The sequence below is a fragment of the Rhinopithecus bieti genome, unplaced genomic scaffold (genome assembly GCF_001698545.2).
Source record: "Rhinopithecus bieti isolate Rb0 unplaced genomic scaffold, ASM169854v2 scaffold_13271, whole genome shotgun sequence".
NCBI classification, from domain to species: Eukaryota; Metazoa; Chordata; class Mammalia; order Primates; family Cercopithecidae; genus Rhinopithecus; species Rhinopithecus bieti.
The window spans coordinates 519,864-532,149 of NW_016807521.1; the positions used below are offsets into that span (position 1 = coordinate 519,864).

Genomic DNA, 12,286 nt, shown 5'->3' on the forward strand with positions numbered 1-12,286 from the left:
ACCTCTACTAAAAATACAAAAATTAGCCAGACACGGAGGCACATGCTGTAATCCCAGCTACTCGGGAGGCTGAGCCAGGAGAACTGCTTGAACCTGGGAGGCGCAGGTTGCAGTGAGCCAAGATCGCGCTACTGTACTCCAGCCTGGGCAATAGAACAAGACTCCATCTCAAAAAAAAAAAAAAATTTCCAAGGGGTCTGAAAAGACCAGTAAAACCTCGTGCATATTTGGCTTTTTAACTTCTCTGCTGCTGGATATTAGGAAAATGGACTTCCTTCCAGTTGGATTCTCCAGATTGTAGCAAGTGCTGTCAGAGTTAGGTACCAGCATCATTTATTTCCTTATCTAGCACCTAATAATGTATATTTTTTTGTTTGTTTGTTTTGTTTTAAGGAGTGGAGCGTTTAATAGGCAAGAAAAAAAGGAAGGAAGAAGAGCCTGGCGCGGTGGCTCATGCCTGTAATCCCAGCACTTTGGGAGGCCGAGGCGGGTGGATCACGAGGTCAGCAGATCGAGACCATCCTGGCTAACACAGTGAAACCCCGTCTCTACTAAAAATACAAAAAAATTATCCAGGCGTGGTGGCGGGCGACTGTAGTCCCAGCTACTCCGGAGGCTGAGGCGGGAGAATGGCGTGAACCCAGGAGGCAGAGCTTGCAGTGAGCCGAGATCGCGCCACTGCACTCCAGCCTGGGTGACTGAGCAAGACTCTGCCTCAAAAAAAAAAAAAAAAGAAGAAGAAAACAGCTCCCCTAATAATGTACATTTTTTAAAAAACGCACGCATGTATCAGAATGGGTAGATAACTGGCTTGGTTATCAGATCGGCTATTATTTCCCTTTGCCATCCAAGAGACAGTTTGCTGCATTATCAGCTGATGCTGTAAGTGCCAGGGTAAGATAATAGCTACAGAGTTATTTTGGGAAATATTTTTCTATGCCTTTTTCAGAGCATTGCAAAGGCCAGCATCCTTCCACCTTCTAGGGCTTTACCTGACCTTAAAAACCTCAAGGGCAGATGTAGTACACAGCTTGTTCTAGAAGATTTCCACTGATCAGATCGCCTTTCCCCTCAGCGGCAGCTTGACTGACCACCTCCCGCTTCATGAGATTGCATCTTTACAGGATCTGCTGATCCTGCAGTTGTACTTTGGGTCATTGATTGCTGCTTTAGCAATAAGAGTCGACAGCCTTGATTTTTATTATTTCCAGGATACAGTCCTCTTTTCTCTTTTTTTCTTTTTTCTTTCTTTCTTTCTTTTTTTTTTTTTTTTTGACAGAGTTTTGCTCTTTCTCCCACGCTGGAGTGCAATGGCGCGATCTCGGCTCACTGCAACCTCTGCCTCCCGGGTTCAGGCAATTCTCCTGCCTCAGCCTCCGGAGTAGCTGGGATTACAGGCGCCCACCACCACGCTCAGCTACTTTTTGTATTTTTAGTAGAGACAAGGTTTCACCACGTTGGCCAGGCTGTTCTTGAACTCCTGACTTCAGGTGATGCACCTGCCTCCGCCTCCCAAAGTGCTGGGATTACAGGCTTGAGCCACCGCGCCCGGCCAACAGTCCTCCTTTAACAAGGACTATGCACCTTTCCAATATTTTGACCAAATGTAGGGAGAAGGCTTTGAATTTGGCAGTCCAGCCCAGGAAAAGCAAAAAATGAACAAAATCCAATATAGGCTAGAAATCTGGTTTTAAATACACATTCTGCTAAGGACCCCTTTTAGTCTATGAATAAAATTCAATTATGTGTATTTTGTGCCTTATTCTGAAATTTTTATTTTTTTTTTTTTGTTTTTTTTAAAGGCAGGAAGGTTCTCGCTGTGTGGCTCAGGCTGGACTCCAACTCCTGGACTCAAGGGATCCTTCCTTCTCTGCCGTAGCTGAGACTACGGGCCTCTGCCACTGACTGCGGGCTTATTCTGAATTTTTAATATCTAATTTTATCATCCCCCATAATCACAGCCAACATGTTCTTATCTCCTGGCTCTTCTTCATCAGCTCAGCTTTTTTTTTCCCCCTCTAAAATATGTCGTCTCTATCTGACAGTCTATTCGGAGGAAAAGAAAACCTTAAGACCCAAGGTGGATCCTTCTCTGGCAACAGTAACGAGATAAGAATACGAAGCAGGTTCTGCGACTGCATTGCAATGTGATTGGAATGAGTAATCGTTTTTCATTCTGTATAGCATCTTTCTCCACCTACCAAATGGGGGGCCGTGCCATCTCTGCCTCTCGGTGAGGAGATATTACGACACAGCCAGAGAGATTCACAAAGCACCTTGCAGAGTGGGCCTACTCTATACTCTGGTTTTCACTTTTTATTGGAGTCACAGGTGGGACTGCATCAAACAAAAGATACAGACTGGAATGTAGGGGAAAGAGTTTCCAGATAATGGAAGCCCAGATAAATTTCTATCATTAAAATACATAATCTGCCGACCCTAAAACGTTCACATAAAGAGGCAGGAGGTAATACTACCCCGCAGCTCCCAGATTCGGCCGCAGTTGTGGGCGGGGATTGGGGCTTGGGTACGCCCCTTGCGTCTGGTCCCCAAGGGACGCTCCCCACCCGGCGGCGCGCGAGGTGCCGCGTGAGGCCGGCTTTGCCCCTCCTTCCCGGCAAGAGCGACGATCAACGGTTCTTGCGCCTGCGCCCTGCGCCGCTGCGCGCTTAGGCACCAGCTCGGGGCCCTTTGTGCGCATGCGCGCTCGCGCTCCCGCCCTGTCCCTGCGCTCGGCTGAGTCAGTCAGTCAGTCGGAGTCTGTCCTCGGAGCAGGCGGAGTAAAGGGACTTGCGCGAGCCAGTTGCCGGATTATTCTATTTCCCCTCCCTCTCTCCCGCCCCGTATCTCTCTTCACCCTTCTCCCACCCTCGCTCGCGTAGCTATGGCGGAGCCATCGGCGGCCACTCAGTCCCCTTCCATCTCCTCGTCGTCCTCCGGAGCCGAGCCGTCCGCGCCCGGCGGCAGCGGGAGCCCAGGAGCCTGCCCCGCCCTGGGGACGAAGAGCTGCAGCTCCTCCTGTGCGGGTGAGGCGCGCGGGGAGCCCCCGCCTTGGGAAAGAGGGCGAGCGGGGGCCTGAGGGCTGGGGGGATTAGGAGGCGAGGCGGGAGGAGGGAGAATTACCCTCGACTGCTGACGGCTTCGGCCCCGCAGGGACGAGCGTTTGGAAAATGGGCAAAGGGGAAGGGGAACGTAAGGTTGTGCAGGCGATGAGGAAATAACGGGGTGTGAGGAAAACAGGTTGGGGGCGGGGAGACAGTCCAGTGGGCGTTAACGCCAAGACTGGGCAGGTGGGGAAAAATACCAGCTCGTGGGATAAAATGGAGAGTTGCTTGATGCATATGGTGAACTGGGGTGATTTAGTGGAGGATTAGATAGGGGCAGGTGGGTGGTGGGAGAAACAATTTGTTAGATTTTTGAGGGGATGGTGGTGAAAGGGTTGCATTGCAGGTTTGCAGACAGGTGTTGACATAATCAAGCATTCGTGATAGTCCTCCAAAATATTTTTGGCTGCCCATGGGGAAGATGAGGAAGTTTAATGGAAGCATTGTAGCCCATTTTTTTTGTCTGTTTTGTTTTTACTGTTTTCGGCTAGACTCCATGAATGCCGGATTTTTCTGAGGCTCCGAGGTAGAAGGAGGCGTGATGAGAATAGCTCAGGGAAGATTTGGGAGGGAGCTGCTGATGGTCCAAGATGGATCCGTGGCTGCATCTGCAACAGCCTGCTCTTCCCTGGCGCTGTGTGGGGGTGGGGACACGCAATCAGTCGCTTATATTCTAGAAAATAGAGTCATGCTAAGCTATCAACATGTTTTGATTTCATGTTTTCTGTGGGCTACTATTGATCGAAGTATAACAAAGGGGGGTGTTTACTGCAGAAAGGGGGAGGGGGAGAACATTCAGACAAAGCGAGGGCTGGTTGAGTCCCCTTCTCCCATCTCTGTGAAAGACTAAGAGCGAAGCTGCAGACCTCCTTTAGTTTCCATTGTATACGCGTCTGCCTGCTGGTGGGAGCTGGCTGGAAAGCTCCCCTTATGCAGAAATCTGCAGTGCAGATGCCTTCTTAAGAGGGAAAAAAAAAAACCCACCATGGGCAGGTGGTGGTTCTTAAAGGAACTGAGTCTTCGAAGGAAAAAAAAAATGCGTTTTGTCAAAGGAAGGTCCGTAAATTCGGGAGAGTAGAGATAATTTTGCTCTCTATTTAGTTATGTTAAAGGTTTTTTGAGAATTGTTTTAATGCTTCGTTGTCTCCTTTGGCAGAATCTTGGGTTCTAAAGAAAAAAATTCTGATCTTATCCTTAAATGTATTATTTTCTACATGTTTTTCTAACAGTGAATTTTCACCTGTCTGAGAGCTTTGGAGCCTTGTTGGATTTTTCATTGTGGTTATGGCCATTTCAGTATCAGGAAGCTTTTGCAGATAAAAGAATGAGGCAGCAAATTTAGAACCCTGTCCCCTTTAAACCACCAGCCATTTCTCCTCCAAATTTTTGTGTTCTGGGCTAAGGTCCAGATGAACAGCGACTTCCTTATAACTTAGCAACTTGATCTTTTTGCTTTAATCACTTGTCATTGCTTACTGTTCGGTAGGCCCTTTTGTGCATATCTTTTGGGTTTTCTTGATTTTTCATTTTTGATTCAGACCTAAGTTTTAGAAATTTGGCTCTGTAAGCTCCAGATGAGACAGATATTAAGTGTTGAAAAGTCATTCTAGTTAGCAGATTTGAAAATTTAGTCCTAGTTTATTTATAACTAAGTGGTGAAATCATTTGAGATTCATCTTTTTCATTTCCTTTCATGCACTTATGGAAGAACTGGTCTAGTAGGCCAATGAAATAAGAGTATTTTGTTCATAGACACACAGGCATACCACAACCTAATTGGCACCTAAATTGGCAATACGAATTCAATGACATAACATATTTCTGTTTGGCTTATCTTTTTTCATGTAATCTACCCTTGTCACAATTTTTATCTATTTATTGTATCTATTTATTGTGTATTTTTTACATTCTTCTTTATGATAGTGGAAAAGCTGCTGAAATTACGTGTTTTGCTGAAAGTAGTAGAATTTATATTCTAAAGTGCTGTTCCAAGTACATGAGTTTGCATTACATTTTCCTAATAATATTAAATGCTGCAGTTTTCACTCGTTATTTCTTTCTCTTTTCTTTTTTTTTTTTTTTTGTTTTGAGACAAGGTCTTGCTCTGTCACACACTGGAGCACAGTGGAGCCATCTTGGCTCACTGCAGCCTCCGCCTCCAGGGTTCAAATGATTCTCATGCTTCAGCCACCCGAGTAGCTGGGATTACAGGCATGCGCCACCACACCAGGTTAATCTTTTTTTTTTTTTTGCTTGTTTGAGACGGAGTCTCCCTCTGTCTCCCAGGCTGGAGTGCAGTGGCGCAATCTCAGCTCACTGGAACCTCTACCTCCCAGGTTCATGCCATTCTCCTGCCTCAGCCTTCCGGTAGCTGGTACTACAGGTGCTCGCCACCACACCCGGCTGATTTTTTGTGTTTTTATTAGAGATGGGGTTTCACAGTGTTAGCCAGGATCGTCTCGATCTCCTGACCTCGTGATCCGCCCGCCTTGGCCTCCCAAAGTGCTGGGATTACAGGTGTGAGCCACCACACCTGGCCCACACCTGGTTAATTTTTATATTTTTGGTAGAGATGGGGTTTTGCCATGTTGGCCAGGCCGGTCTCAAACTCCTGGCCTCATGTGATCCGTCCTCCTCGGCCTTCCAAAGTGCTGGGATTACAGGTGTGAGCCACTGTGACCAGCTTTACCCATTATTTCTTAGTAAAATTTTATTACAGAATTTGTATTTCTTAGATGTGCTGTAGACATTTATCACTATTAGCACTTAAAACAGTGACATATAGTAGTACTTAGTATTTGTTGAATAAATTATCAAATTTACTATCTAGAAAGGCACACTTGAGAAATAAACTAAAGAGAGACTCTTTTCGGAGTCTCGCTCTGTAGCCCAGGCTGGAGTGCAGTGGTGTGATCTTGGCTCACCGCAACCTCTGTCTGCTGGGCTCAAGCCATTCTCCCACCTTAGCCTCCTGAGTAGGTGGGATTACAGACAGGCACCACCACGCCCAGATAATTTTTGTACTTTTGGTAGATATGGAGTTTTGCCATGTTGGCCAGGCTGGTCTTGAACTCCTGACCTCAAGTGATCCGTCCACCTCGGCCTCCCAAGGTGTTGGGATTACAGGCATGAACCACTGAGCCTGGCCGAGAGACTCTTATCTTAAATGCTTATCCATTGCAAATGTGCATTCATATTGTCTAAAAAGCACTAATATAGTTTTGTTGGGCCCAGTGCAAGATCCTCATTTGTCGAGTCATTACCTAAACATAAAAGTTTACCTTGCAATGTGGGGCTGGGCGCGGTGGCTCACACCTGTCATCCCAGCACTTTGGGAGGCTGAGGTGGGTGAATCACCTGAGGTCAGGAGTTAGAAACCAGCCTGACAAACATGGCGAAACCCTGTCTCTACTAAAAACTACAAAAATTCGCCAGACACAGTGGTGTGCACCTGTAGTCTCAGCTACTTGGGAGGCTGAGGCAGGAAAATCGCTTGAACCCGGGAGACAGAGGTTGCAGAGAGCTGAGATCACGCCACTGCACTCCAGTCTAGGCGACAGAGCAAGACTCCGTCTCAAAAAAAAGAAAAAAGATACCGCAATGTGTAGTAATCATTTTTATTGCCGAAGCTTTTCCTCCTTGCAGGATGTTTTCTCCATGTCACAGAGGAAGTGTCTCAGGCTTTTGTACCCTGAAAATAAGATGAAGTTTGTTATTCCAAAATTTAACTTACTTAAAATGTAGATGCTAAAAAATTACCTTAATTGTTAAAAAAAAAAAAAAATCTGCACATATTGCTGTCATCGTCCAGTTTCATGTTCTTTCACCAAGCTCCCCTTGGTTTTGGAGACTCATCTTGGTTTTAGTTAAAGAAAAGTAAGTGATTACTTGGTGTCCTGCAGAAAACAATTTTGTCTTGACCGACCTGTCCAGTAATGAATTTTAGAAGTATTAGTTACTACATACAGGTAGAGAATGGGTGATGGCACTCTGTACTTTAGTGCCTTCAGTTCTAGTGCGGCCAGCAATGTAGTATGCTTAGAGATGGGGATCAGGGGTCAGGATGGCTTCCCATATTTCTGCCTTTGAAGGAAACTGAAGATTTCAGAGGCAGAAATTTGAGGTTGAGGTAAAAGAGACTGAAATATTTCATGTTCATTTCAAAGCAAGAGTTGCCTTTATTAGACTTCAAGTATAGAGACACGTCTATCATCTGAACTTTAAAAGTACTTTAGCCGGGCGCGGTGGCTCAAGCCTGTAATCCCAGCACTTTGGGAGGCCGAGACGGGCGGATCACGAGGTCAGGAGATCGAGACCATCCTGGCTAACACTGTGAAACCCCGTCTCTACTAAAAAATACAAAAAAAAACTAGCTGGGCGAGGTGGCAGGCGCCTGTAGTCCCAGCTACTCGGGAGGCTGAGCTTGCAGTGAGCTGAGATCCAGCCACTGCACTCCAGCCCCGGCGACAGAGTGAGACTCCGTATCAAAAAAAAAAAAAAAAAGTACTTTAATAGTTTACCGATGACATGATGTTGAAATTCTGTAACTTGGCCCAGCGTGGTGGCTCATGCCTGTAATCCCAGCACTTTGGGAGGCTGAGGCGGGCGGATCATGAGGTCTGGAGATAGAGACCATCCTGGCTAACACAGTGAAACCCTGTCTCTACTAAAAATACAAAAAATTAGCCGGGTGTGGTGGCAGGCGCCTGTAGTCCCAGCTACTTGGGAGGCTGAGGCAGGAGAATGGCATGAACCTGGGAGGCAGAGCTTGCAGTGAGCCCGGATCGCGCCACTGCACTCCAGCCTGGGGGACAGAGCGAGACTCTGTCTCAAAAAAAAAAAAAAAAAAATCTATAACTTGCTAGAGACTGCTTTTTATTGTTGTTATGAAAATTGACTCAGTATGGTGGCTCATACCTGTAATCCCAGCACTTTGGGAGGCTGAGGCGGGTGGATTGCTTGAGCTCACGAGCTTGAGACCAGCCTGGACAATAATGGTGAAACCCCATCTCTACAAAAAAACAAAAAAGCAAGAATTAGCTGGGCATGGTGATATGCACCTGTGGTCCCAGCCATTTAGGAGACTGGGGTGAGAGGATGGCTTGAGCTGGGGGCAGAGGTTGCAGGGAGCTGAGATTGTGCCATTGCACTCCAGCCTGGGTGACAGAGCCAGACCTTGTCTTAAAAAAAGAAAAGAAAAACAGAAAATCATGATGCCAAAATAAAACTACATTTTATATGTTTGTTCATAGAAATTAGCTCAAAGCAAAACAGCTTGGGCAATTTTTTGAAAAGGTTTTGCTTTAAATATTTATTTCCTCACTCATGAAACTTAGTTGTTCTGTGTAGTTTTTATGGCTTCATTTCCACACTTTGTTCTAACATATTAATCAAATGTGAGTATGTAATTTGTGTTTTGAGTTAACCCTTAAATAAAAAGGAATGTGGCCCCTTGTCCAACACTGACATCATCTGAGTGTTATATTCGTGTCAGATTATCAGTGGCAGTGTAATGTGTTAAAACACAGACTTGAGCTCCAGGAGTGCCTGGATTTCAATTCTGGCCCTGTCTCTCAATAATTATGTGTTCTTGTGCAAGTATTGAGCCTCGGTTTCCTTAACTTGAAAATTGGGATAATAGTGTCTACCTTGGAGTTGGTATGAAAATTAAGCACAATTTGGCTGGACGCGGTGGCCCACGCCTGTAATCCCAGCACTTTGGGATACCAAGGCGGGCGGATCACCTGAGGTCAGGAGTTCGAGACCAGCCTGGCCAACATGGTGAAACGGCACGTCTATTAAAGATACAAAAAATTAGTTGGGTATGGTAGTGCGCACCTGTAATCCCAGCTACTCGGGAGGCTGAGGCAGGAGAATCGCTTGAACCTGGGAGGCGTAGGTTGCGGTGAGCCAAGATAGCGCCATTGCACTCCAGCCTGAGCAACAGGGTGAGACTCTTTATCTTAAAAAAAAAAGGGTAAACACATTTATAGGGCTTAACACAGTGTCTTGCCCGTAGTAAATAATTGTACCATTAATGTGAAGAAATGAAATATAGATCAACAATGTGACGTAGACACATTTGCATTGTACCCTTAAATCCTGACCTTTATTAAATAACAATATATAATATTTGATAAATCCATTTGTAGGTTACAAACTACTTGCACGTATTAATAGATACAACATAGCAGTTCAAGTACAAATGAGAAAGCTGTCTTCCTCACAATCAAAGACTATTGTTACGCCTTTTTTCCTTTCCCACATGTGAGTCAGTTGTTTCAGTTTGTGGCCCTTCACATTAATGTCATAAAGCTGCCACCCCCTTCCACTAAGGTGGTCTCTTAAAGAGGTAGAGGGAGGAGCCAAGATGTTTCCCGGAAGGCTTGGCATGAATCAATATGCTTAAATACTTCTGCAGATTCTGACTATAATAAATGTTATGATACATTAGGAAACCCCTTTCAGTGTGGAAGCAAGCATACAGGAGACAGCAAGAGTGGTCGTGTCAATATGGCCTGCAAATGCCTGCTGACTTGGATTGTTTTTATTCTCCAAGAGTAAGAAGTTTTTTTTAATGCTGTTTTTGTTTATTGTCAAATTCACAAGTAATGGAACCACTCTGATCAAATTAAACAACCAGTCTACATACATTTAGTAGGTGCACCTTTACCCTAAATTGTCATTTCTAAGGGGTTGTTTATTAAGTGACTGGTAAGAACCTCAGTGTTTTTATTCTTGGTGTTTTAAAGATGGTCTGAAAATAAAATAAAACCAGTATTACTGCTTTTATCAAATTCTCCTGTGAGGAAATCATATATCTATCCTGATATAGGAGTTACCTGTCTAGTCCTGTGCATGTTTCAAGCTTTGTAAAATGAAGTTTGGTAATAAAGGAATTGGTGACGTGTTGTTGAAGGGAAAAGGGAAAGTTGAGCTTTCCAATTTTGTTTGAGCCAAGAGTATGTTTTGCAGAAAGACACTTCTCTTTACCCATAATCCTAGAATTTACCATTTTTGTAATTCTGAACAGGATTACAACAGCTCCATTAAATAAGTAGGTTTTCTAATATAAATGTGCATATTTGTTGTATGCACTTAGCTTATAGTTTGCGTTAACTTTATTGTTGATGATGAATTTAGCCTCTTAAGTATACAGACTTGTGAAAAATTCATCAATTTTGTAATACAACTTTTTCTCTTAATTTAGCTAATCCTCTCTGTATAGTTCTAATTTTGGTATATGTGCTGCTGAAGTAAGCACTCATAGTAAAACTTTTAGCTAAAATTAGCAAGTCAATATTTTGTTTGTATAATTAACTTATTCAGAAGTTGCCCAGAAAACTGAGTTAACCTTCTGTTCCATTCATTTATGACAGCTACTAGTTTTAGAGTTATTTTGGATCATAGGGTATGGTGTAGATGTTTTGAAAGAAGTGTGTGTGTTAAATAAGTTTAGCTGTAATCAGTATTGCTTGTGATTGCATCATTGAAGTCTTCTGTGCATCTATGAGTTTTGCAAGACATGTTCCTCTGTGATATTGCAACCTCAGAGAGAATCTCTTTAAATACTGTAACAGGGTTTGCATTTTCATTTTACCTATGGGAGGAGGTTATCAGCACGTGGCCTGCTCTTGTTATTTTGTGATTTATTTTTTAAATTTCAAAGAACTATTCTTACCTGTTTTCTCCAATCAACTGATTTATTATCGCCTGTAACCATATCATCGTAACCTAACCAGAGGAGACAGTGAGCTTATCAGGAAGTGGCCCACTCTTGTGAATTTTTGTTTTTTTTAATTTCGAAGAACTATATATTTTTTTGAGACAGAGTGCCCCTCTATCGCTCAGACTGGAGTGCAGTGGTGGGATCTCGGCTCCGCCTCCTTGGTTCAAGCCATTCTCCTGCCTCAGCCTCCTGAGTAGCTGGGATTACAGGCATGTGCCACCATGCCCAGCTAATTTTTGTATTTTTAGTAGAGATGAGGTTTCGCCATGTTGGTCAGGCTGGTCCTGAACTCCTGAGGGGGGCAGGTGAGCTGCCCCCCTCGGCCTCCCACAGTGCTGGGGTTACAGGCGTGAGCCACCACGCCCGGCCTCAAAGAACTATTCTTACCTGTTTTCTCCAATCAACTGATTTATTATCTCCTGTAACCATATCATCGTAACCTAACCAGAGGGGACAGACAGTGAGCTTTTTGACGTGTTCCTCATCGGTAGGTTGCCCTTCAAGCTATATGGAAGGACATTCTGGAAAACCTTTTGTTACAAAAATTTTGTCCTGTTATTTGAACATATTTCAACAGAGGGCATTGTCTTTATTTTATGTATGAGATCGAAATACGTGATTTTCATGATATCTTACATTTGTGTACTGCTTTATGATTTAAGTTGTGCCTATATGTTACCTTAATTCAACAACTGAAAGCTCTTTGCCAGGTGCTATGGAAGATAGAAAGGTAAATAAAATACAGATCATTCCTCTACAGGCCATATTCAGTAGAGGAAAGACTTGTATTATGTTTATCTGTGAGGTAGACAGGTAACAATATAACCCCGTTCTTACAGGTGGGGACTCAGGCACAGAGAGTTTAATGCCTACGCTTTAAAATTTGAAGTGACATGTGGTAAAAGTGGCTCAGTCACCCTTTTGAATTCAGTGATCGGTTTAACTTAAAAGCCTTAATTTCTGGCTCCATGGTTCTTAAGCCAGGTGCCTTTTTATTTCACTGCTCTACAGAAACTTTTCTAGTCAAGTTCACCAGATATTTTCCACATTGTTAAATTCAGTGGTCTCTTCTCCATTCTCCTCTTAACGTGCTTTCATAACAGCTTTTGACATAACTGATTACTCTCTCCTTGAAATGCTTTTTAAATTTGTCTTCTATGACACCACATACTCTCACTGACTGTTCATCCTCTGGCTCCATAAAATTCACCATTTTAAGGTGTTTTTGAGTGTATGCACAGAGTTGTACAGAGTTGTACAGCTATGTCCACTATCTAATTCCAGAACATTTTTATTACCCCAAAGAGAAACCCCATATCTGTTAGTAGTCATTCACCGTTCTTCCCTCCCCGCAATTCTCTGGCAACTATTAATCTACTTTCTGACTCTGTGAATTTCCTTATTCTTGAGATTTAATATTTCTTTTTTTTTTTTTTTTTTTTTTTTTTTTTTT

At 43.7% G+C, this 12,286-nt stretch overlaps 1 protein-coding gene across 4 annotated transcripts in view; it reads left to right on the plus strand.

Moving 5' to 3' along the window:
* Window positions 1-2,571: 2,571 nt before the first annotated feature.
* RTN3 (reticulon 3) overlaps window positions 2,572-12,286 on the plus strand; it is a 72,900-nt gene continuing 63,185 nt past the window's right edge. The window contains exon 1 of one of the 4 annotated variants that reach the window (XM_017882651.1): window positions 2,572-3,026. In XM_017882651.1, coding sequence (XP_017738140.1) covers window positions 2,885-3,026 — 142 coding nt within the window. In that variant the 5' untranslated portion in view covers window positions 2,572-2,884. The remainder of the gene's footprint in view (window positions 3,027-12,286) is intronic. The other 3 variants (XM_017882648.1, XM_017882650.1, XM_017882649.1) reach the window with 3 other exon arrangements.